The sequence below is a fragment of the Ictidomys tridecemlineatus genome, chromosome 6 (genome assembly GCF_052094955.1).
Source record: "Ictidomys tridecemlineatus isolate mIctTri1 chromosome 6, mIctTri1.hap1, whole genome shotgun sequence".
In the NCBI taxonomy this organism is placed as follows: Eukaryota; Metazoa; Chordata; class Mammalia; order Rodentia; family Sciuridae; genus Ictidomys; species Ictidomys tridecemlineatus.
This window is the reverse complement of record NC_135482.1, coordinates 81,015,617-81,040,119: the sequence shown is the minus strand read 5'-3', so window position 1 is coordinate 81,040,119 and position 24,503 is coordinate 81,015,617. Positions and strand designations below refer to the sequence as shown.

At 31.7% G+C, this 24,503-nt stretch overlaps 1 protein-coding gene across 5 annotated transcripts in view; it reads left to right on the top strand.

Moving 5' to 3' along the window:
- The window catches only part of Ccdc91 (coiled-coil domain containing 91), a 330,550-nt gene that overhangs the window by 69,886 nt on the left and 236,161 nt on the right, over window positions 1-24,503 (top strand). For 4 of the 5 annotated variants that reach the window (XM_078014979.1, XM_040280858.2, XM_005339928.5 and 1 more), the window contains 2 exons: window positions 3,605-3,648; window positions 5,843-5,921. In XM_078014979.1, the coding sequence (XP_077871105.1) occupies window positions 3,619-3,648; window positions 5,843-5,921 (109 nt within the window). In that variant the 5' untranslated portion in view covers window positions 3,605-3,618. Of the gene's footprint in view, window positions 1-2,189; window positions 2,265-3,604; window positions 3,649-5,842; window positions 5,922-24,503 lie in introns of all 5 variants that reach the window. The other variant, XM_078014978.1, reaches the window with a different exon arrangement.

The window sequence follows — 24,503 nt, the reverse complement described above, 5'->3', positions numbered from 1 at the left end:
TCATTGTTTATATTATTTTGATTATATGAATGCCATTCACAACTGGAAAATGTAGTGTATAATGTTTACTTTTCTTGTCTAACATATTGGTTTCTCTGTTTTCATTTGGTTAGTTTTTTTGTCACTAATCCAACCCTAAAATTTCCCCTCATTTTAAAAAAATTGCATTAATGATGGTAAAACATATGACATAGTCTATTAATTTCATTTGCTTGAATACATCCTGGAGGAGCTTCCTGATCTGCTTCAACCTAGACTGGTTGTTCTCTGATCCTGTGACATAGGTATCTTGGAAATTTAGTTTACCATCATCATTCTGGAAGAATTCCCTTTTCATTTCACATTTTACCATAGTTGGATCTCATTTTCCAGTTCCACATAGTCTTCATTTTTGACTTATTCCTTGGGTTTAATGCCATAACTTTTTTAAGAAAGTGGGAAATAAAAAATTGTTTCAAGACTATAGGTGGGGATATGACTTTATTTGTTCTTCAGTTATTTGTTGGTTGGCTAATTATCGAACTCTATGTTACAAATCATTTTCCCTTTGAATTTCTAAAGCATTGTTCCATTGTTTTTCATTGATGCTGTTGTGAAGTCTGATGCCATTATTTCATTCATTCTCTCTATAAACCCTATTTTATGTCTTGGGAAGCTTCTTGAATCTGATCTTTGTCTCTACTGTGTCTTGGTGTGGGTTTCTTCTGTTTTCTTGGGTACTTGATAGACCTATTAAATCTGTATATAATATCCTTTAATTTTAGAAAATTTTCTGGAATTACCTTGTGAATGATTTTTTACTTTTTGACAATTGTTAAACCTAGATATTCTGAAAATTTTGAATGTAAATTCTCATGCTGATAACAAAGTTTCCACGTCTTTTCTGCCATGACACAAAAGAATGAATTACATGATCTCTTAGTTGTTTGGTCAGGCATATGATTCTGTAACTTAGGTGAAAGTCATATTTGGTGTTGGTACATTATTAGAGTATTTGTATTTTAGAGGCTAGCATGTTAAGTTGCAGAAATACTCTAAAATGTTTTGTAGGAATGCATTTAGATAATATTTGAAATGTACTGTAGTGGCTAAATCTATAACAAGGCCACACTTGTAATATTTCCTTTGAAAAACTAATTTTAAATTTTTGTATTTTGTAAAATTGATTATTACAAATGAATGCTATTAATTTTCTTTCCTCTTACTCTTCAGAATGTTCAAAGAGAAACAAACTTGCAGGATTTGATGTTTACATCAGAGAAAGATTATTGCTTTAAAATAATTTTTTACTTATCTAGTACTATATTCTAAGAAAGAGGGACACATTTTTTAAAATTAAATATATCAATATTGCTTTGAAAAAAATGAAGAGGAAATCTGTCATTTGCCTTTAGTATATAGAAGTTGCTGGGATATAGAAAATATCAGGAATTACTAATATGTTCTTTTGTGAGCTAAATCAGACTTAGGATGGTAGTTGATTCATTACCATAACCAAACAAACTGAAATGATTGTTTTGTATGGGTATTTGTTTTTGTTTTCAAATTTTCTGGCACCTTACAAATAATTTATTGGTATGTGATTTATGAAAACGCCTAAGAGAATTACTCTAAAAATACCATTCTTTTGAAACCATATTATTTGAGTATGGCATTTTTAGATGCTAAAAATATCTTTTAATTGTCTCTTGAGATTTGTGGAATACATGTGGCTAAGACAAGCTTGGTGTTTATAGTCTGACTAGGTCAATTCTCAGTATCCATATAATTCTTCTTTCATAATTTCTTCATGAAAAAAGTAATCATACAGATTCTGTTCACTTGCAACACAAAATTAATATAAATTCCATTTCAAACTAACCACCATCAAAAATTTGTAAGTCTGGTTTATATTTTGTAAGTGCTGTATGTGGATGCCTTGCTTAGCTTAATTTTTGGAGAAATACATCTTTTAGAATTTTTCATCCAATTGTTAAAAATTGTGGTAATGGTGACAATATGCTATCATATTCTGGTTCTAAGAGTAATGCTCTTAGGTGTTTTCAAAAATCACATACCAATGCCCTTTTAATGCCTTTTTCTTTTAAATCTATCTATCTACTGAGTTTTTATGCAAACAAGTTTGCTTTGCCTATTAAAATATCCATGAAGATTAACATTTTTAACTTTTATTTTAACAATTTTCTAAGTTCTCCTTTCAGAGGCACTGATACTAATTTCAGTGAGCAAACAGAGCATGTCTACAGATGACTGCTAAAAGCCAGGTATCTTAGAAAATGCCTTTAGGATTATTACTTGACATATGGCTTAATTTCCATAGCTGTTTTATGAGAAGTGGGAGAGAATTATTTTCCTGTAATCAAGTCTATCTTGTATTACTGTGTCAAGGAAACTATAATTAGTATTTGAATATATTCACTTTTGAAAGAAAAGAAAACCAGGTATTACTGACCAAAGTGTCACTTGCAGCTGCTGACTCCCAATTTTGAGTTCCAAATCATATCTTGAAAAACTATGTAAGAAATTTTTTTCCATATTAAGGTGGACTATCTAATACTTATTGTTACCTTTTCAGGTTTTTTAGTTCTTTCATGGTTTGTTAGGTAAAGCTGCTATTTTGCGTGTTTCTTTTTTTAAGAGAGAGAGAGAGAGAGAGAGAATTTTTTTAATATTTATTTTTTAGTTTTTGGCGGACACAACATCTTTGTTTGTATGTGGTGCTGAGTATTGAACCTGGGCCGCACGCATGCCAGGCAAGCGCGCTACCGCTTGAGCCACATCCCCAGCCCCTGCTATTTTGTTTTTTAAGCACAGGTACTAGTATGAGTTGATCCTTCCATTTTTATGGGTTTAGAACAGAATAAAGTATATGTTATCCTATTGCTTGTCTCTTACATACTTTAAGGTTAAGGAAGAGAGGAAATCTGGATATTTGCTTGTGTTTTTCTCATCCCTAGTCTCCCATGAATACATGACTTGATTTATCTTGATCAGTCTAGTAACTTGCTCCACATTTTTCCAAAAGTGCAAAGCAGTTTCAGCTAAAAATACACATATCAAAATGCTCCAAAAATTGTGGCCACAGCTCAAAAATGCTGATCAATTTTGAAAATCTAAATCAGCCCGGCCATGAAACCGAGGGAAGAACCTTTGTGGTGAAGGACAGATTTCCAACAATTCACCACAGTCCTGTTCTTAGCTAGCGTTTGTGCTGATGTTGCCAGACAACTGAGGAATAGATGCAAAAAGCAGGAAGCATTATTGAATTGAGCCCTAGCGCCAATTTGGGAAAAGAAAATTAAAATGTAAAAGAATATTTTTCCACTCCTGGCGTCTGAACATAAAATGGCAAAATACATGGTTACTGAAAAAGTTACTGAAATTGCTAATTTTGCCAGAAAGTCAAAGTCAATTACCATTTTTTTTGGTGTTAAAAATGCATACATTGATAGTTTAAACTAGTAGTTTTCCTGTAAGAATCAAAATGTGTATACATTTAAGTTGGGGGAAAAATCAAAATGTATGTACATTTAAGTTGGGGAAGTGTTTTGACATAAATGGCTGTGTGTGTGGTCTTATTTTAGTGTCTTTTGATATTTTTCAGGTGACACTTGAAGAATGGATGATGATGATTTTGGTGGTTTTGAGGTATGTATTATTATTTATGTTTGGGGTTTTTAACTTTTGTAAGGTTATAATGCAGTAATGTATTTTGAAAATATATTATTTTTTGTTGGCATTCATGATATTTTCTTAATCATCTTGACTATAATCCTGGAATTAAAAAAAAGAGAATTCAAGAAAAATTAAAAAGTATCATCCCTCTGAAAGTCAAAACTGATTTATTATTATTGAAGGTTTGGTTTTGCCCATAGGAATGATTTAAATTGAGGTAATTAAGTGCTACCAGTAGAAGCACTAAAGAAGAGGTTTTAAAAATTGTCAGCAGATGATTTTGCTGGGATACATATCTATTAGGAAATACTTGTGAGATGAGGAATGAGTGTTAGAGATCTTGTCACATTTGCATGTTTACACCTGTAAGGAGTTGATTCAGTATATGAAGTACATAGCCTTTTGGTGGTTTATAAAACTAATTAGCATGTTTGTGTTATTAGATTATTCTCTCAGGTTTTGGTTGGATACTTTGTTAGTGGAAATTGTTAACTGAAGAAGCAGTGTCTTTTCCTTAATCCTTTTCAATGTGAGTTCATTTTATTGAAATATTTTATAACCCAGTTATTTTTATGGAGCCAGTATAGTCTTGCAGGAAAATCTCTGGATTAAGAGTCAGGATGCCTGAGCTCAAGTCCTGGAACTACCATCAAGTGAGCTCTGTGATTTTTTTTTTCCTTTTTTTTTTGAAGTACAATTTTCACCTCACTTGGATTTGATAAAAAGTGAATCATAAAATTAAGGAATGTAATTAATGTCATTAATAGGAGAAATAAGGTTTTAAGTATACATATAATGTTCTTAATTTTATGAAAGAATGGTGTTTTTTTTGGAAGTTATCTTTAATATCTATCAATAGGAGCTATTTAGTGTATGGACAAACCTATTTTTTGTGTTTCATCTAACACTGGTTTTTGCTTAGCACATTTGAGTGTTTTCTGCATTTTATTTAGTATTTTAGTTTTTCTGAGGTGATTGAATCTTATTTATATTATTGAAATATAATATTTCCATATTATCATCTGGTTAATTGTTAAACAATTGTTAATTGTTTGGAAATTGTTGGCTATTTGGAGGATACAATCAAGTATAATTCCCTTTGTTTAAGCCATCCTTAATATATAAAATATATAAAACTGAATGGGTAGTGCTCTGTGAGTAACAATTATACCTCAATATTATGTTCAATCCATGTATTCCTTTCACTATTTCATAGGTGCAGTGTCAACTGACATTGTAATAATTTTTGCTTTTAGGTTTCTTTTCACCCCAGCTGTAGAAGCATGTCAGGTTACTATCCTTGATCATATAAAATATGTTTATTTTTTTTCAGCTTGTAGCAAGTAGTACTGTATCCTTTGTCACTTAGTTCCTGTGGCAGATTGTTTCATTTGACTTCTCCTTGGCTGACAATTCAATGCAGAATTCAAATTGAAATTTATGGCTCTAATTTTTAGTAATAATTTTGCTGTGACCTGGTCACCTAAGAAACAGAAAACTCTGTATTCTTACCCACAAACTCAAAATTCAGTTATTGACTGTCCCAAAATTGGAGCACTTGATCATCAAAATGTCAGTTTTAGGAATTTTCTAATGTTAATGCTAGTAAGTCCAGCTAATAATTATTCAAGGAGCTAGAGAATTCCTTTCCTATTTTTTTAAAATACCTAAATCTAATGTGAATTAATTTAAAAGATTTGGGTTCTACATTTTTATATTTCTAAATCCCTAAGTCTAATGTGAATTAATTTAAAAGATTTGGGCTCTATATTTTTATATTTCTTATATGGATGGGTAAATATTGTGGTAAGTTAGAATAGTTAAAAAGTTCACAAATGAAAACATGATTAAGGATATATGAAATAAAAATTTCATTGAGACAAGATTTATTTGAATAAGGAAGAAAGATATAGGATATGGGCGCTGTGGGTGGTAATGTATGGTAGGGAAGGCAGCAATAAACCCTGAAGAGCAACTGGGTATTTAGAATTTGGAAGTATTTGATGTTCTATTCTCATGTATAACTAATTAAAACAAATAAAAAAATTAAAAAATGTTTTTAGTGTATTACAGAATATAAGCATATTTGATCACTTAAATAGAATTTCTACTTTTTAGATCTTCTAAAATAATCTTGCCTTTTTGTTTATTTGTTTGTTTTTCCTAGGCTGCAGAGACTTTTGATGGTGGAAATGGTGAAACCCAAACAACATCTCCTGCTATTCCTTGGGCTGCCTTCCCTACAGGTACTGATAGACAATAATTAGGAGTTTTTCCCCATTTAACATTTTTGCCTTTTTCAGAATCTTTTTCTACTTATTCACTTGTCCTTCTCTGATCAGAAGATTGACTCTTTAATCTAGTTTTCATTTTAAAGAGAAAATTATGAATTACATTACAAATTCCATGATAATGGCTTGATCTTAAAAATGATCTTTGGAACATTAAATGAAATTAAAATATAATTTATATTTTTCTAATTTATCTTAGTTTTAGAAAGGTGAGGTGTCAAATAATTTTTTAGTCTTGATCATTTGTTAAAGACTGCCATTTAATATCCTAAAAATAACATTACTTTTGCTAGTATTTAAATTGCTCATAGTAAAATCATTTAGAAATATTGAATATTAAAAATAAATCATCAAGGCTGGAGGTGTAGCTCAATGGTAGAGTTTGTGCTTAGTATGTACAAGGTCTTGGGATTTAAACCCCCAACACACACACACACACACACACACACACACACACACACACACATGCACACACAAGTCATTAAAGAAATTAAGTACAAAAAATTATATTATTGAGAGATATTTCTAAGAAACCTAATGTTCAGTAGTAGTATAATTCATGTCTATATAAGAATTTGACTTTGCGAGGCTTTTTTTTTTGTCAAATCATTATAAAGTTAGGGCTTAAAGATGAAAGTCTTTTTCTTTGACAGTTTTGCCTGATCCTAGATTATTGGAGGTATGCATCCTACAAGTGTTTATTGAGTGCTTAGTTTGTATTAGACCCCATGAGGATAGAGTGTTGTGTAGAGCATAGTCTAATCCATATTTCAAGGGCAAGGGCAAGCACATGCATACTTATTTTGTGAAGCACATCTGTCCTTTGAAAGGAATGATGATTTTGTGACCCATTCATTTAGTAAATGTTTATTTCATGCCTGGTGTGGCTGAGTCAGTATATATTATTGATCTGAACTTTGAAAGATGTATGTGATTTCAAAAGACAGATATGGGATAGTAGTATGTGATTGAACCCAGTGCCCCCTGCATGCGAGGCAAGCGCTCTACCACTGAGCCATAACCCTAGCCTCAGTAGGGGAGGATTTTGAAGGGAGGAAGGCAAATGGAACAAAAATGCAACAGAGGAACAAAAAGGGATGGCCTAGTTAGAATGCTCATTCTTGCTTCATGTTTTTTTGTACTCTGCCCAGAATTGTCTCCCTTACTTCCCATGCTACTTTTCCCCATTCTTTACCATCTTACTTATTAATTATGTTATTTCTTGATTTAATGTTTCTTTTTCTGTGAAACTTCCCATTAAACCCTCTCATGTCTACATGCAACTTATTATCCAACTTCCAGTTAGATTTTAAGTTTTGTGAGTTTAGCCATCATGTCTATTTGTACTATTATTGTATCTTAACTGCCAAGCATAGTGTCTAGTTTATAGTTGTCCCTTGATAAGTATTTGTAGAATGAATAATTGGAAAAAATGAATGAATTTAGTAATGGAATCAATGAATAGATTAAGATGGCAGTAGAAATCAGTAGGAAGCATAAGGATAATAAATGATATTTGTGTAATGGCTTAGAATTTTTATGTACAGAACAACTACCCTTTTCCTGTTGTGCAGATGAAAAAATGATGGTATAGGTACGTTTAGAGATGAAATTTAGTCTTTCTAATTCTATTTCAGTTCTTTTCAGTAATTCAATTTTTTTTTTTTAAAAAAAGGCACCAGGATTTTCTGACTAGATGTGATTGTGAAAGAGGAGTCAGATTGATTTTTGAGGTTTCAAGCCTTGATTATGAAGAAATGTTGTTAATATGACTAGAAATAGAAATAGAGAATTTCGGGGTTGGTTTTAGAGAGAGTGGGGACATAATGAATTCTCTTAAACTTGTGTATTTAAGGTCTCTAGAACTGAGTAGAAAGGTCAGGGCTAGAGTTGAACTTGGGAGTTGTAGATTAATCTAGAAATGTAACTCAGTGGTAAAGCATTTGTCTAGTACATGTAGGTCCTGGGTTGGGTCCTCAGTACCAGATTAAGAAAAAAAAAAAAAGGTCACAAAAAGTTGCAAGGGATCACAGGAAGAAACAGTGTGTAGAAAGAGTAGGGCTGAATGGATTAATATAGGTGTCCATTTAGAATAGAATTCTGTGAGGTAAGGGGAGGGTAGTTAAGTACTACAGCATAGAAATTAGAAAAGTTTGAAAAAGCTATTATCAACTAGTGTCAAAGGCTGTAGAGAGGATTATTGGTGAGATTGTAGGTTCATGGAAAACCCATAGATGGCTAACCGTGGTTTTTGAGGAAGCAGGTTCAGTAGATTGGAAGTTGAAACCAATTTTTAACTTTCTATAATAACTTATGGCAGTATACTAAAGAATTATATATTATGGGAAAATTATCTAATTTCTATTTCTCAGAAATGAACACTATATGATTTTTGTGTTCAGATCAACACTATATGATATATGTGTTCACTATATGATTTTTCAAGTCTACAAAGTCTTCAAAGCTGAAACCAGTTAGAATTAAAGAACAACTTCTTTTCTGTGTGTGTGCGCGCACACACACACATACACACACAGAGTCTGTCCCTCACTTCCTTAAAAACAAAACAAAACAAAATCTCCCAGAGCTATAGAAAGTACTCTTTTGGGATTTTTTTTTTTTTTTTTTTCAGAAAGGAGAAAAAACAAACCTGGCTAAGGGTTGAAATTAAAAACTTGCTACATGTTCTTCTAGCCAAAGCAATCTTTTTTCTCTTCCGTAGGTAGTTTGTTTTCTTCTGGCTCCTGGGGAAGTCAGCCTCTGATTTAGGTAGCTAGAAAATGTTTAGATGAGAGTGATATGAATAGGCTAATTGGCATAACAATTTAATCATTTCTACACTAACACCAGTGAAGATAGAACCTTTAAGAGATCTGAGATTCTTTTCAGCCTAAGACAAATTTTCTGCTTGTTTTTTTTCTACCTGAGGTATAGCCTCAGCTGTTTATGATATATATGAAAAATATTTCTTGAAATAGATGAATATTAATCAAGTTTTACTGTAGCTTAAAATCTAAGACGATAACTCAGTAATACTGTTTTAGGTTTTGAAGTATTCAGGGGGGGAATGAAAATCTTCACTCTTGGTGTTAGGTTAAGGAATTTTGTTAGAGTATAATGGATTAGTAGATCTTGTGTTTGTACTTTTTTAGGACTCATGGTTAGATGGAGCATGATTTTTGTAAAAGCAATAGGAATAATTAATGGATCTCTCCAAGTGTCTGTTTATAACCTGCCAATCTGTCAGTAGGTCCAAGTACCTCAAGATCTGCATTTTTCTGTACATTAGCATCATTAACATAATGGAGCCTTTTAAAATTCTAGCTTATATGTAATTCTGATGATGAAATTAATTAATTAATTAATTGCCAGATAGCATAAATGAAAGCAAATTCTTATCTGTGGGCTAATATCATGTTAGAGCATCTAACTTGTAATATGTGTCTTTACACATCCAATATCAGGAATTGGAGAAGGTAAGTGATGAATATGAAATTAGCAATCTCTTCTTTACCTTTTGCTCTTACTCTCTATAAACATGAATGTTATTACTTTATTTCAGTGAAAGCTATCCAAGAAGAATTGCCTTTATTCAAACATTTTCCTCCTTTTCCATAGTCTTAACCTTCTAGATTGCTTTCTATGATTATTCTCTTAGAAGCCTGTGAGCTAAACTGTGATCTGTGTAGTGTTTCTGTGCCTTTGCCATTGCTCCTAATTGTAATACCTTTCCTCATCTCCCATATGCTTACCTGAGTCATATTTTTCAAGAAAAGCTTTACATTAAATTTATTCTAAATTAGTTCTGTATCTCATTAACTTCTTCCTATGAGGAACTGTTATCATTTTATTCCTGCAGTACTTGTTTTGTGCTTAGTTCTTGCTAATTCATAGTTTTAAAAGTTGTGGTAAAACACATGCAACAGAATTTACCATCTTAATAATTTTAAAGTATATAGGTCAGTATTGTACCTTGTAAAATCGAAACTCTATACCTATTAAACAACTCCCTGTTTTCCCTCTCTCCTCAGTCCCTGACAATCACCTTTGTACTTTCAGTTTCTTTTTCTTTTTTTATTGATTTTATTATTTTTTTGTACTTGAAGTTTCTATGAATTTGTTATAGATACCTCTTTAAGTAGAATCACACAGTATGTGTCTTTTGTTTTGGGCTGGGCATTGATCTCAAGAACTTGCATATGTTTGTGAGGTGCTATACTACTAAACTACATCTTCAGGCCTTTTGAAAAAAATTATTTTGAGGCAGGGTCTTGGTAAGTAGCTCAGACTGGTCTCAAATTTTTTATCCTTCTACCTCAGCCTCTTGAGTAGCTGGGATTACAGGCATGAGCACCACATTTGGCCAATATTTGTCTTTTTGTGACTATCTTATTTTACTTAGAATAACATCTTAAAGATTCATTCATGTTGTAGCATGTGTCAAAATTTACTCCCTTTTTAATCCTGTGTAATATTCCATTGTGTATTTTGATCTCCTTTCTTAATACATTCATCTGTTCATGGATATTTGGGTTGATTCCACCTTTGACTATTTTAAATAAGGTTGCTATGAATATGGGTGTTTATTTTGTAATTTTAGTATCATTTTATCAGTATGACTCATCTCTATGTTTCCTTTTTAGTCTGAGCTTTGGAGGACAGAGACCAGGTTTTAAACTTTTCCAGCCCCTAAGTGCCTAATATAGCACTATGCCTTGTTAAAAATCAGTGCCCACTATTTCTTGGTGATTAGTAGAACAGATTTACTTTCAGTTATCTCTTCTTGATTATTTTTAATTCTGTGGGGTGAATTAAATAGTTTTTCGATGATAAGTTAGAGGGTACAAACCTAAACTTTCCTTTAAAAATACATTAATCTTGAAAATCTTTGGTATTTATTCAAAGATAGCTAAGAAATTATTTCCTTTGGGACTTAGTTTACTTCTGGTCATCCTCAGCTCAGACATATGCCTAGAAATAATGATTAATAAGAGTAGCTATAGATTCTGTGAATGAAAGCACAGCTATTTTATAAATCTGTTCTCATCTCTGTTCTAGTTCTGCTGTGTACCAATAGGTACCAGTAGAAGTCAGACCAAATTATAGTTTAATATATTACAGTTCTATATGCAATAATAGCACTATCCAATTCTCTTACCTTCCTTTTTCTTATTAATTTTTCTAAAGGAAAAATTTTAGATTTTGTGCATAATAGAAGAAAGTTTTTGATTTGGCTATTTATAAGACTGTACTTTTTAGTAAAGGACTTTTCAGTTTTTGACTAGGAAATATATTGTTATTTATAATTTTTCTAAATCAAAGATGTTTCTTTCATAAATGGACTGGTAATGTTCTTTTTAGGAAACTATGAGCAGAGACTTCAAAATTAATGACTACTATATATGTGTACACACACACATACACACACACACACACACATGCACATACACAATATAGAGTATACCTATACTTACATTCTGATTTCTTTCTTTGTCCACGTTCACCTTTAATGAAAGTTCTGTACATATACTCTTTGAAAGAGGGACCATGTCTTTAGTTGACCTTGCAAGTTCTAAGAATTCTATCTTAGTTTGGCATCTGTGGTTTTGATCATATTTTTTGATTGCAGTAGACCCAAAGTTTCAGAATTCATGGAATTTATTTAAATTAATTCTTTGGTTTGTTTTTTCATTCATCCTCCATTCACTCATTTATTATATATTTGCAGTTATACTGTGTAACAGACACTAAATGCCACATGCTGTGAATTTTATTCTATTTTAGTGATGTTATATGAAAACTGTCACCTTGAAGGACAGGGTGTTTCATGAAATCTATTGTTAATATTGGCAAACACTTTCATCAGTAATTTTAGCTTCAAAACTTTGATAGCAGTTGCGTGAAAAGAATATTAGGTCAGAATGCATTGTTATGTTGTCATTTTGTACAAAGTGGGTGGTGCTGTTTTACAGGCAAATGACTCTTCGCTTTTTACTTTTAACTGTATAAATATAAATTGTCTAGAAGGCGAGGTGGGAGGCAAAACCTTGAATATTGTCCTTTCCAATAATGTTTCTCAGTTCTTGTAGAACTACACAGACCACATTAGAATGCATTGACCATCAAAGGGAAAAACAAGTGGTCCAGATAGATACTTTAATCCAAATTAGCTTGTTCAAAACAGCTTATAAAGAGGGCAAACTAAACTGTCACAAGCCGACCCGTTAGAAGGAATAATGGGAATTGGACCAGCAGATGTTGAACCAAATAACTTAGATGTGGTTCACTTTGCATCTGGAGCTATTTGCATACAAAGCCAACAGGAAAGTTCAAACATTTTTCTTAAGACATTGGCAGAGAGAAACCTGGAAGACAGATGCCTTTTTGATTTCATGGTTCAGTTTTTCCATTCTCCATTCTCCTGGCCAGGAAAACCTAGGACAACAACCTCGGTCATTTTATTAATATCCCATTACTCTCCTTGCTAACCCTGTTTTTCCAGTAGAATCTGTGTTACACATCTATGAGAGCTCAGAACCTGAGTCTACAAACTTTTGTTTGAGGAATAATTGTTATATTTTTCTTCAGATTTATCTGTGACTTGCCGTGGTAACAATAAACATTAATCAAATGCATTGGTCGGGCCTATATTTGAGGTAAAATTTCAAGGTGACTCATTACATATTCACATAACTACTATGTAATAGGCAATATGGATAATGTTTAAAAACTTTCCATATTTTTAATTTTATATCTGTGTTAGACACTTTGTCTGGATTATATAAACCCGATTCCATTGTAGTATAATTTAATTTAATAGCATCTTTACACAGATTATTCGAAGAGAAGACTGCCATATAGCTTCTTTTTACTACTTTCTATGTTTCTAGTTACCTTCCAGGTTATTGACTTACATTCGTTTATTCTGGAGTCAGTTTATTTTAATGATACCTAAGACAATAGCATCCATAAAGTTCTGAGTTATTACTAAACATATAAGTATTAGTCTTCATATGGGTTTTCAGTAATTTCTGGCAGTCCGTGTTCATTAATGTACATAATTGAGGATTATACAAGTAATATTTATTATGACATTGGAGATGAGGTTTACAGTGTGGTTTAGAGTCACACTGAAAAGTTCTGGCTACGTTGTTGAGCTAACTGTGACTTCTCTGAAATGTTGATAATTAATCTGTTGATTGAAAGACTAAATGATATGTAAGTGTTCTTTAAGATTTCAAGTTCTGTGTCTGTTATTTATTTATTTTTTTCTGGTAACAGTTGTCCATAATATGAGTAGCTTCAACTTACTGGGTTTCATGGTGCCTAGTTTTAACTGTGTGGTGCAACTGACAATAGAACTAATGTAATAAATTATATTTGTTCTAAAAACATAGCTATACACATACAATACAAATATTAATATGAATAACTATAATACTTAAGACAAACTTGGTCCTCTTCTATATATTTTAATGATGAATTACTGTTTATATATAATTTTTCTCTTATAGTATTTTATGGTACCATCTGTATCTGTTCTGATTTGGAGTTTGCTTTTTACAAAGACTGGTGTGCTTTTTAGAACATTTTAGAATATATTTATATACAAATGAATAGCTTAAAAATAATGTTGCAGATATTTTCTGTTATTACTGAAAAAATTAAACTTTAGCAGTGATTTTTTTTATGGAGATAGTACTCTATCATTGTAATTCTAAATTAGTAAAAAAATCTTTGTAGCTCAGTAATAGTAGAAATCATTGCTTAGCAGTCTTATATCAATATATCTATTTAGTTTTCCTTCAGAATTACATTTCTTTAGCCTCATGAAATTACTCTTTATTGTTATTTTTAAAATTTCTTTATTTTTTAGTTGTAGTTGGACACAATGCCTTTATTTTATTCATTTATTTTTATTTGGTGATGAGGATCGAATCCAGGGCCTTGCACATGCTAGGTGAGCTCTCTACTCCTGAGCCAGAACCCCAGCCCTTGTTATTGGTTTTTTTTTAAAATTGCTTTTATTTTTAAAATACATGACAGCGGAATACATCACAATTCTTATTACACATATAGAACACAATTTTTCATATCTCTCTATATAAAGTATGTTCACACCAATTCATGTCTTTATACATGTACTTTGGATAATGATGTCCATCACATTCCACCATCATTGCTAACTCCCTGTCCCCTCCCTTCCCCTTCCACTCCTCTGCTCTATCCAGAATTGTCTATTTTTCCCATGCTCCCTTTCCCTACCCCACTATGAGTCAGTCACCTTATATCAGTGAAACATTCTGCATTTTTTTTGGGGGGGGGAATGGCTAACTTCACTTAGAATTATCTTCTCCAACACCCTCCATTTACCTGCAAATGACATGATTTTATTCTCTATTGCTGAGTAAAATTCCATTCCATATATTTTTTTTTATTCATTCAACTACTGAAGGGCATCTAGGTTGGTTCCACAGTTTGGCTATTGTGAATTGTGCTGCTATAAACATTGATGTGGCTGTGTACCTGTAATATTGCTGTTTTTAAGTACTTTGGGTATAGACCAAGGAGAAGGATAGCTGGATCAAATGGTGGTACCATTCCCACTTTTCAAGGAATCTCCATACTGCTTTTCATATTGGCTGCACCAATTTGCAATCCCACCAGCAGTGTATGAGTGTGCCTTTTCCCCCACATCCTCACCAACACTTATTATTGTTTGTCTTCATAGGAGCTGCCACTCTGACTGGAGTGAGATGGTATTTTAGAGTAGTTTTGAATTGCATTTCTCTAGTTGCTAGAGATGATTGGGTTATTTGTTTTTTGGTGTTTAGCTTTCTGAATTCTTTATATACCCTAGAGATTAGTGCTCTATCTGATGTGTGAGGGGTAAAAATTTGCTCCCAAGATGTAGGCTCTCTATTCACCTGACAGATTGTTTCTTTTGCTGAGAAGAAACTTTTTAGTTTGAGTTCATTCCATTTATTGATTCTTGGTTTTAATTCTTGTGCTATAGGAGTCTTATTAAGGAAGTTAGGGCCTAATCCCACATGATGAAGATTAGGGCCTACTTCTTCTTCTATTAGACGGAGAGTATCTAGTTGAATTCCTAGGTCCTTGATCACTTTGAGTTGAATTTTGTGCATGGTGAGAGATAGGGGTTTAGTTTCATTTTGTTGCATATGGATTTCCAGTTTTCCCAGCACCATTTGTTGAAGAGGCTATCTTTTCTCCAATGCATGTTTTTGGTGCATTTGTCTAATATAAGATAATTGTAATTTTGTGGGTTAGTCTTTGTGTCTTTTTCTATTTCTATGAGGAATGCCATTAGGGTTTTGATTGGAATTGGATTATATCTATATAGTGCTTTTGGTAGTATGGTCATTTTGATAATATTAATTCTGTCTATCCATCTTCTAAGGTCTTCTTTGAGATTCTGTAGTTTTCATTGTATATTTCTTTCACCTGTTTCATTGATTCCCAATTTTTTTTTTTGAGGCTATTGTATATGGCGTAGTTTTCCTCATTTCCCTTTCAGAGGATTTGTCACTGATAAACAAATAACCCAATCAGTAAACGGGCCAAGGACCTGAACAAACACTTCTCAGAAGAGGATGTACAATCAGTCAGCAAATATATGAAAAAATATTCATCATCTCTAGCAATTAGATAAATGCAAATCAAAACTACTCTAAGATATCATCTTACTCCAGTCATAATGGCAGCTATTATGAAGACAAATAACTATAAGTGCTGGCGAGGATGTGGGGAAAAAGGCACACTTATACATTTCTGGTGGGAATGCACATTGATGCAGCCAATATAGAAAAAGCAGTCATGAAATTCATCTGGAAAAATAGGAGACCCAGAATAGGCTAAAGCAATCCTTAGCAGGAAGAGTGAAGCAGGTGGCATCACTATACCAGACCTTAAACTATAAGACAGGGCAATAGTAACAAAACCAGCATGGTATTGGCACCAAAACAGACTGGTAGACCAATGGTACAGAATAGAGGACACAGAGACTAATCCACAAAATTATAATTATCTTATATTAGACAAATGTGCCAAAAACATTCATTGGAGAAAAGAATCAATAAATGGGATGGATTTAAACTAAAAAGTTGCTTTTTAACCAAAGAAACAATCTATGAGGTGAATAGAGAACCTACATCTTTGGAGCAAGTTTTTACCCCTCATACATAAGATAGAACACTAATCTCTAGGTTATACAAAGAACTCAAAAAGCTACACACTCAAAAAACAAATAACCCAATCAATAATTGGTTATTATTCTTGTTGAAATTAGAAACTGAGACTAGTTACTTTCCATTTTCTCTTGGTTGGGTTTTCAACCCCTATCCTATAAATATTTATTGTATACCAACCACAGGTGGCACAGTGGGAGCAAACAAGACAGACCTGGTTCTTGGAGCTTACGGCTAGTAAGAGAGTGAAATTAAACAAAGAATTAAACAAATGATTACTGAATTATAACTAGGATATACTTTTAAGGGTGAGTACAGGGAAAGTAATTATAAGGGTACTGCTAATAAAGTGAAAACTGCATTCCAGAAGGGTTTTTAAGTCCAAGTGTGGGTAAGCAGAACAAAGGCCTATTCTGTTTAGGGAGGCAGGGCTTTCCTGGCAGTTGTGCAGCAGAATCAGAAGGGGAGACGGGACATCTTTCTTTCCAATTCTAAATTTTGTCAATGTTCTTAGTCTCTCAATTTTATATATTTTTTTCTGATTTTTTAAATTTTTTTTCTTTGTTTTTTTTCCCCCTCTATTTTCTTGGGTTTATCCTTCTAGTTTTACTGACTTAAAAAGGTTTCCTACTTATCTCATTAATTTTTAAAATATATAGATATTTTTTTAATTTGCTGTAATTAGTTACACATGACAGTAGAATGATTTTGACACATTTTACATAAATGGAATAACTTTTTCTTCTGGTTGTACATGATGTAGAGTTACATGGGTTTTCCCTCTTATTAATACTTTTACTACATTCTGACAATTTTGTGTATAGTCAAATTTCTGTAACTTTTCACTTTGTAACTTAATTTGAGATTATGTTACTAGGCACATCCATATTTGGGATATCTGTTTGGGTTATTGAACTTTCTATCATTAGGTCTCTAGATTTTTTTCACCTCCCAACCATTTTATCCAATAACAAATACAGTAGCTCTGTTTTGGTTAAAATTTAACTAGTATTTCTTTTTCCATCCTTTTGTTTCTTCATCTCTTTTTATCTTTATATTCTTTAAAAAGCATAATCTTGTAGTCATTGTCTTTGAATTGAAATATTTATTTCATTTATATTTAATGTAATAAATTATATGTGTATATATACACATATCTGTTACAAAAATGCATATATATATGATTTTAATTTTGGCTTTCTTTTTGTATTGCTATTTTTTGTTTATTTATCTTTTTGAGTTGATTTTTAAATTTCCTTTTGCTCCTGCTCTACTAATTTGAATGTACTTTGCTTCTCTTCTTTTGGTGGTTTTTCTAGAAATTTTAACAAAGATTCTTAACTTATTAAAACCTAAAGTAAGGGCTGGTAATGTGGTTCAATGGTAGAATGCTTGCTTGTCATGCTTGAAGTCCTGGATTATATCTCCAGCACTTAAACAAACACACCAAACAAAAATGAATGTCATTTGTCTTTTTTTTTTTTAAAGTACATGTATTTGTTTTTTTTTCTTTTTTCTTTTTTTTTATTGTTGGTTGTTCAAAACATTACATAGTTCTTGATATATCATATTTCACATTTTGATTCAAGTGGGTTATGAACTCCCATTTTACCCCGTATACAGCTTGCAGAATCACATCAGTTACACTTCCATTGATTTACATATTGATATACTCATGTCTGTTGTATTCTGCTGCCTTTCCTATCCTCTACTATCCCCCCTCCCCTCCCCTCCCCTCCCCTCTTCTCTCTCTAACCCCACTACTGTAATTCATTCCTCCCCCTTGTATTATTTTTCCCTTTCCCATCACTTCATCTTGTATGTAATTTTGTATAACCCTGAGGGTCTCCTTCCATTTCCATGCAATTTCCCTTCTCTCTCCCTTTCCCTCCCACCTCTCATCCTTGTTTAATGTTGGTCTTCTTCTCGTGCTCTTCTTCCCTAGTCTGTTCTTAGTTACTCTCCTTATATCAAAGCAGACATTTGGCATTTGTTTTTTAGGGCTTGGCTAGCTTCACTTAGCATAATCTGCTCTAATGCCATCCATTTCCCTCCAAATTCTATGATTTTGTCATTTTTTAATGCAGAGTAATACTCCATTGTGTCATTTGTCTTTTGAGTATCTTTGTCTTCTACGTTTTCTTGTGGAAGATTTGAAGTTTTTAAATTTCCTCTCTCTGTTATTATGCTATTGTTGTCTAATAGCATAATAACATATATGTATATGTATGTATATGTATACATAAATCTATATTTATTATATATATATAAAACATATACACACATACATACATATGTACATATACATGCATATATACACACTATATATGTATTTACATAATATAAAGATTTTATGTGGGTATATAATATTTAATACCAATATCTATGTTTATGTGTATCATATTTAACTCTACAAGACATTATTATTAGCATCACTACTCTTGTCATTGTACTTATAAGTTACTTTGACTTAGGTTTCTAGATTGCCAGTCATTTCTTTTCTCTGCACAATGCTGACATTACTCCACTGTTCTGTGGTATCCATAATTATTGTTGAGAAGTTAGTTGGTTGCTTTAATTGTTGCTCCTTCGAAGGAAAGGTCTTTTCTTTCTTGCTCCCTTTAGAATTTGCTTTGTATTATTGGTATTCTGTAGTTTCACTGTGATGATACTAGGTATGAATATCTTTTTATTTTCCTTGATTATAATTTGTGGGGTTTCATGAATATTTCTATTGAACTTATAGATTCAAGAAACCCAATGATATTTAGATTCAAGAAGCTCAACAAATTATGAAAAGTACTCTACTCTTGAAAATTCTCAGCCATTGTGTCTACCTACTTTGGTTTTGCTTCATTTTATCTCTCCTTCTGGGACTCTAATTAGACTTTTAAAAACTCTGCTGTTGACCTCTTTTTCACATTTTCACACTCTGTCTGTAATACAGTCTGAGTAATCTCAAATATATTTGTTATTTCACTAAATCTTCACCATTGTCTTTAACTGATGTCAAACTTATGTATTCAGTTTATAATGTCAATTTTGTCTTTCTTGTTTCCTTCTTCCTTCCTTTCTCCTCTGTTGTCCCTTCCTCTGCCCTTGTCTTTTCTGCTTTTACTACTTTGTCTATTTTGAGATCATATTACCAGATGCATTTACATTTAGAATATCTGTTTCTTTCCCTTACATTCTTCCTTGCTTTCTTCTGCTCCCTTTTTTTTCCTTTCTATTTTTGACGTAGTTCACTATTATTTTTAGGGCATTTTCTTTCTTATCCTCAAGGATGAGTGTATTAGTTTTGGTTCACTTTTATCCTGGGAATATAGTTATTTGCAGCCCCCAATTTAAGAGTTAGGGTACTTGAGTAAATCCTGAACTTTTCTTTTTCCTTGAGGGCCTGAAAATCCAGTTGAGGTTTACAAAGTTTGGCAGGTATGTTTAGGGAAAAAGTTTCTCATCTCCCCTTATGATTAGTTTTTGCCTGATTATTTCTTACTATTTTGACCAGTTTTTAGATAACAATGTATCTGAACAACTTTTTTTGGTATTGTTTTGTATTTTAATTGCTTTCTATGGGTGGTTTAGATAGATACCTAGTCTTTCTTACTTTTGGAAGCAGAAGTTTTTAATCTTAAATTAAGCAAAATATAAAAAAGCCTTGTTATCTATGCAGTCTGCTAGTTGATGCCTGCTTTTAAAGTTAACTTTGTCAAAAGTGTTAAAATATTGTTATGAAAAATGATGCAGATTTGACTTTTATTTACTAGATTCTGATATTTACTGTCTCTAGGGCTAGGCCATTTGTGTACCTTAATGCATTTCCAAATGTTGTATCATCTCTCTTATAATATATGCTATGCCTAATTAAAAATGATGAAGTCAAATGGCTAGAATTAAAATTAATTGTTTTGAATCTTTTTTAGTTTTAGATGAGCACACAGTATCTTTATTTATTTTTTTTATGTGGTGCTGAGGATCAAACCCAGTGCCTTATATATGTGAGGTGAGTGCTTTATCACTGAGCTACAGCCCCAGCCCCTAAATTAATTTTTTCTTATGCATTAGATATGCAAATAATAAATTTACATATCTAGATCATTTTAAAGAACATTTGGTACTTTATGTAATTGAAATATTTTATATTTATATATATGTATATTACATATGTTGCTTATAATTTCTGATTTCCACTTTTTTTTTTTTTTAAGAAAGAAAGAAATTGTTACTGGTCATGGTAGTTCTGTTCAGAGTTTAAATATTTTCAGAATTTAAATATTTTGAATTTCATTGGATGTAAATCAGAGATGTATTTGTTTTATTGCCTATCTTATAATAAAAAGTGAAATAAATAGACAATCATACTTTATAAGTACATGTTAAAAATAATTAGTTGTTTTTTCTCTCTTAATGAGAAGGGTATAGGTTAAATGAATTATGTATTTCTGGAAAGTTATTCACATTTTTATGTTTGTCTTATATACATTTTATAGTTCTAATGAAGTCCAGGAAATTATAAAAAGCTTCACTGATGGGCAAATTGTAGTTTTTGCCTTATTCAGATTGCTGATTGCTGTTAGATTCTTGAGTCTATAGTAGACTTTCAAGTTCTTGGAGCAAATGTATTTCAGTTTTCATAAAAGAACAGTGTTTTTCTAAATTTGAAAGTGTAGAGTTTAACTGGTCAAATCTATTTTAAAAAAATTTTATTGTTTTGCCTCTTGGATATATTAGTTAAGATATTGTAGAATAACAAAAATATCTGGTATAATAGAATTCATAGTATAAACTTTTCTATGTTTATCTATTGAAAATTATACGTATAATTTTAAAGTTTATTTACAATTATTATATGTGTAATTTAGAGAAATTTCAAGTTTTTGTTTTAGACTTTTAATTTTATAATTATGTTTTACTTACCTGCTAAGATTTATGGGAAATTGAGTTTCAGAGATATGCTATCACATTTCCCAAAGGCTAATTGAAGCCATATTTCAGAAGCCCATAACTTACAGTGATATATTTATAAGTATGGTAAGTAATATTAACATACCTATGTAAGACCATTTAAAGTAGAAATTATAATTAATTAATGTTTTGAAACTGAAAAAGCCTTATGTGTTCAAATATATTTTTATAAGAATAAGTCATTAACTTACATTAACTTACCTTTTTCATATTAACTGAACATTTTAGATATTTATAAATACCATGGTCAGAAGGAACTTCTTGATACCCATTATAGGTTCTGTAGGTACTACCTCAATTAAGAAATGTTTTTTCATGCAGGTATTCAGTTTTAGATGTCAGATGCTCTTTATTTTAGCTTTTTCTTGAATTACATTGTCTCTTGATTAATTTAGTTATTTAAATTCAACAAAAACACAACTGCATTACTTAATACTATTAGTCAGATTTTTCTGTATCTTGCATCAGACTTTCTTATTATTTTCACTTCAGTTAAACTAGTTTATATAACATCTCATCTGGGATATTATAACACAAATTTCATTGGCTTCTTTGCCTTCTGATTCATTCTGTAGATGGTTTCTTTATGTAAGGATGTTCAGAACCCAAAGTTCTTTTAAGTGGCAAATTACTATAATCTATGATCTAGTAATGGACTAACATATAGACTTCACTCCACTCATTATGACTCTGAACGTATTGGTGTCTCAGTAAAACCCAAGTTTCATGATCTTCTCTGCACATTTTCCCAATGTATTCCTACCTCCAGTTCTTTGCTCTAGCACTTCTCTCCAGCTAGAATACTGTTCTTCATCTCTACCATGTACAAATCACACCCTTCCATCAAGACCTAGTTTTAATATCTCTTTATTGAGCCTTTCTTAGCCACTCCCCCAAGTTCCCCAATCTCAAACAAATCTGGTAATTACCTTTCTTTTTTTCCTAGTAATTACTGTTTATCTGTGACATTTCATGCTGTTAGCTTGTCTCCTTCAGGTTGTTAGTTATGACACTGCATAAACTCTGATTCTTTAATCCTTTTCTGATCTTGACTTTTGGTTTCTTCATTTGTCTTATTTTCCTATCTTTTTAAAAGTTGACTTTTAGGCTTTTGGGCTGAATCCGTGTATCTTTTGCACCCTGATAATAAATTTTAATTTATGGTTTCAGATTTGTGCCTTCACTCTTTCTTTAGAACTTCAGACATATCTTTATTTGCCTTCTTGCTCTTGCCCCTCATGGCTTGTTCCAGATGGATGATATACCTTAACGTGAACAATATCTAAAACACAGCATCTTTTCCCTTGTATTGATCAAACCTGCACTTGTTCTTATATTTATTTTCTCACAATAAAATTATTGTTCACCCAGGAGCATAAGCCACATAACTATAAGCCAGCCTCAAATCTTTGTCTTTATTTGGTATAGCTGTGTTACTGGCGCATCTGTGATCACCTTATTCTTTTTGTGCTCTTTATACTGAAGTATAGTACTTGCTGTTCCCTTAAATATGTCCTGTGGTTTCATGGCTTTCTAGCTTTTTATATGCTCTTCCTTTTGCCTGAAAATTCCTATTAAGAATTATATAGGCTGGACATGAATCCTAGCTTCAGTATTAATAATGAACTTGACCAATCAATTAGCCTTTTAAGTACCTGTCTCTTTACCGCTACAATGTACTAATATCTGCTCAGAAGAGGTATTGTGATTATAAAATACAAATTCTCACATATGATTGAAGGTGATAATATATACTATTGAATATATAACTGAGATATTGTCATTTAACTATTAGTTTTCCCTTTCTCTTACTGTTTCTCTACCTAGAAAGCCTACCTTAGGATCAAATCCTTTCTTTTTATAAAAGTGAATATAATACTTTTCTGCTCTTATACTTAATTTTGCATTTCTATTACTATGTGTTAAATAATATGTTTACATGTCTTTTCAGTAGAATGTAATCTTTAAGATTGGGCAACTGCCTCTTAATTCTCTTTAATAAAACTAATAATAGCATCTATGATAGCCCGTAAGTTAGGCACAGAGTTTTGTGTCCATGAAAGCCTGTGTGTTTTCCTGGGAAGAGAAGTTCATTGCTTCTTTTAGACTCTCAGAAGAATTTGTTTCTTAAAAAAGATAAGGACTCATGGCCTACCACATGATACCTATTAAATAATATTGCATTGAATTAAACCATGCATTTCTTGAACACTGGGTGATAGCAGCAGCAATTTTCTGTTTTTCTATCCCATCTGTGAAAGAGGAATCTGAAAGCTAATGATTCCCACCTCTATTTTCCTCCCTTAACTTTTGGTCCTCTGTAGCTCTTTGAATGAATTTATAGCTAGGTGTTTCCCTGCATTAAAGCTCTTTCTGATTGAAATTTATGGAATGATTTATTTGTTGCACTAAACCCTTCCAGATATGAATAGACTATACATTTTGGGTGAATTAATATTATATTGATAAAATGCTATAAATATAATTTTTCTTTATATAAAGCATATTCTCATGTCTCCTGGACAGAAAAAGAAAGAACATACTTTCATTCTTACTTTGTCATCTTTGTCTCTCTTTGTTTCTTTATGTACATCAGTTAGGTTTGGCCTAAAATATAGTAACATAACATCACCTTTTATTTAGGACTTAATTTTATTTGCTTCCCTTATTTGGGTTGTTGGAAGTATAAACAGAAAAAAAATCTAAGTAAGTACTTTGAGGACAGTGAATCTCCAAATGTATTTAATTTCTTTCAAAATTTCATCTCAGAAAAATCTCTAATATGAGCAGGTTGTTACCTTTTAAAAAAATCATAATTTGAACCAAAACATAAAATACACAACTCTTTTCCCTAGGTTTGACTTACTTAACCTAAGAGTTATGATGTTATTTTGATAATACTGTAAGATTTTAGTAGAATTTTAAAATAATTTTGCAAAATTAAATGGAATGTTAAGGAACAGAATTTCAGAGACATCAGAAAGAATTCTTTTTCTTATGTCTTATATGTGAAGAGAAAATTGTTCTTATACATGATTTACCCTTCCTTTCAACTCTTTCAAGTATTTACTATAGGTTCTTAACTTTTTTCCTGTGTTTATCTCTCATTATTGGGATTACCGTCTGACTCTGCATCTTATGATTTAATTCAGTTTGAAATATTGCATGCACAATCTGAGACTGGCTATAAAACATTGTGTGTGTGGTAATAACTGATCTTATTCTAGCTATTATTTGAATGAGTAATAGATAATATACAATTTTTATAATCTACCTATATAAATCTAAAATGGTGATGGATTGCATATTGAATTGGCAGAACATAAAGAGGGAAGAAAGATTTGCACCTATTTATGAATATCTT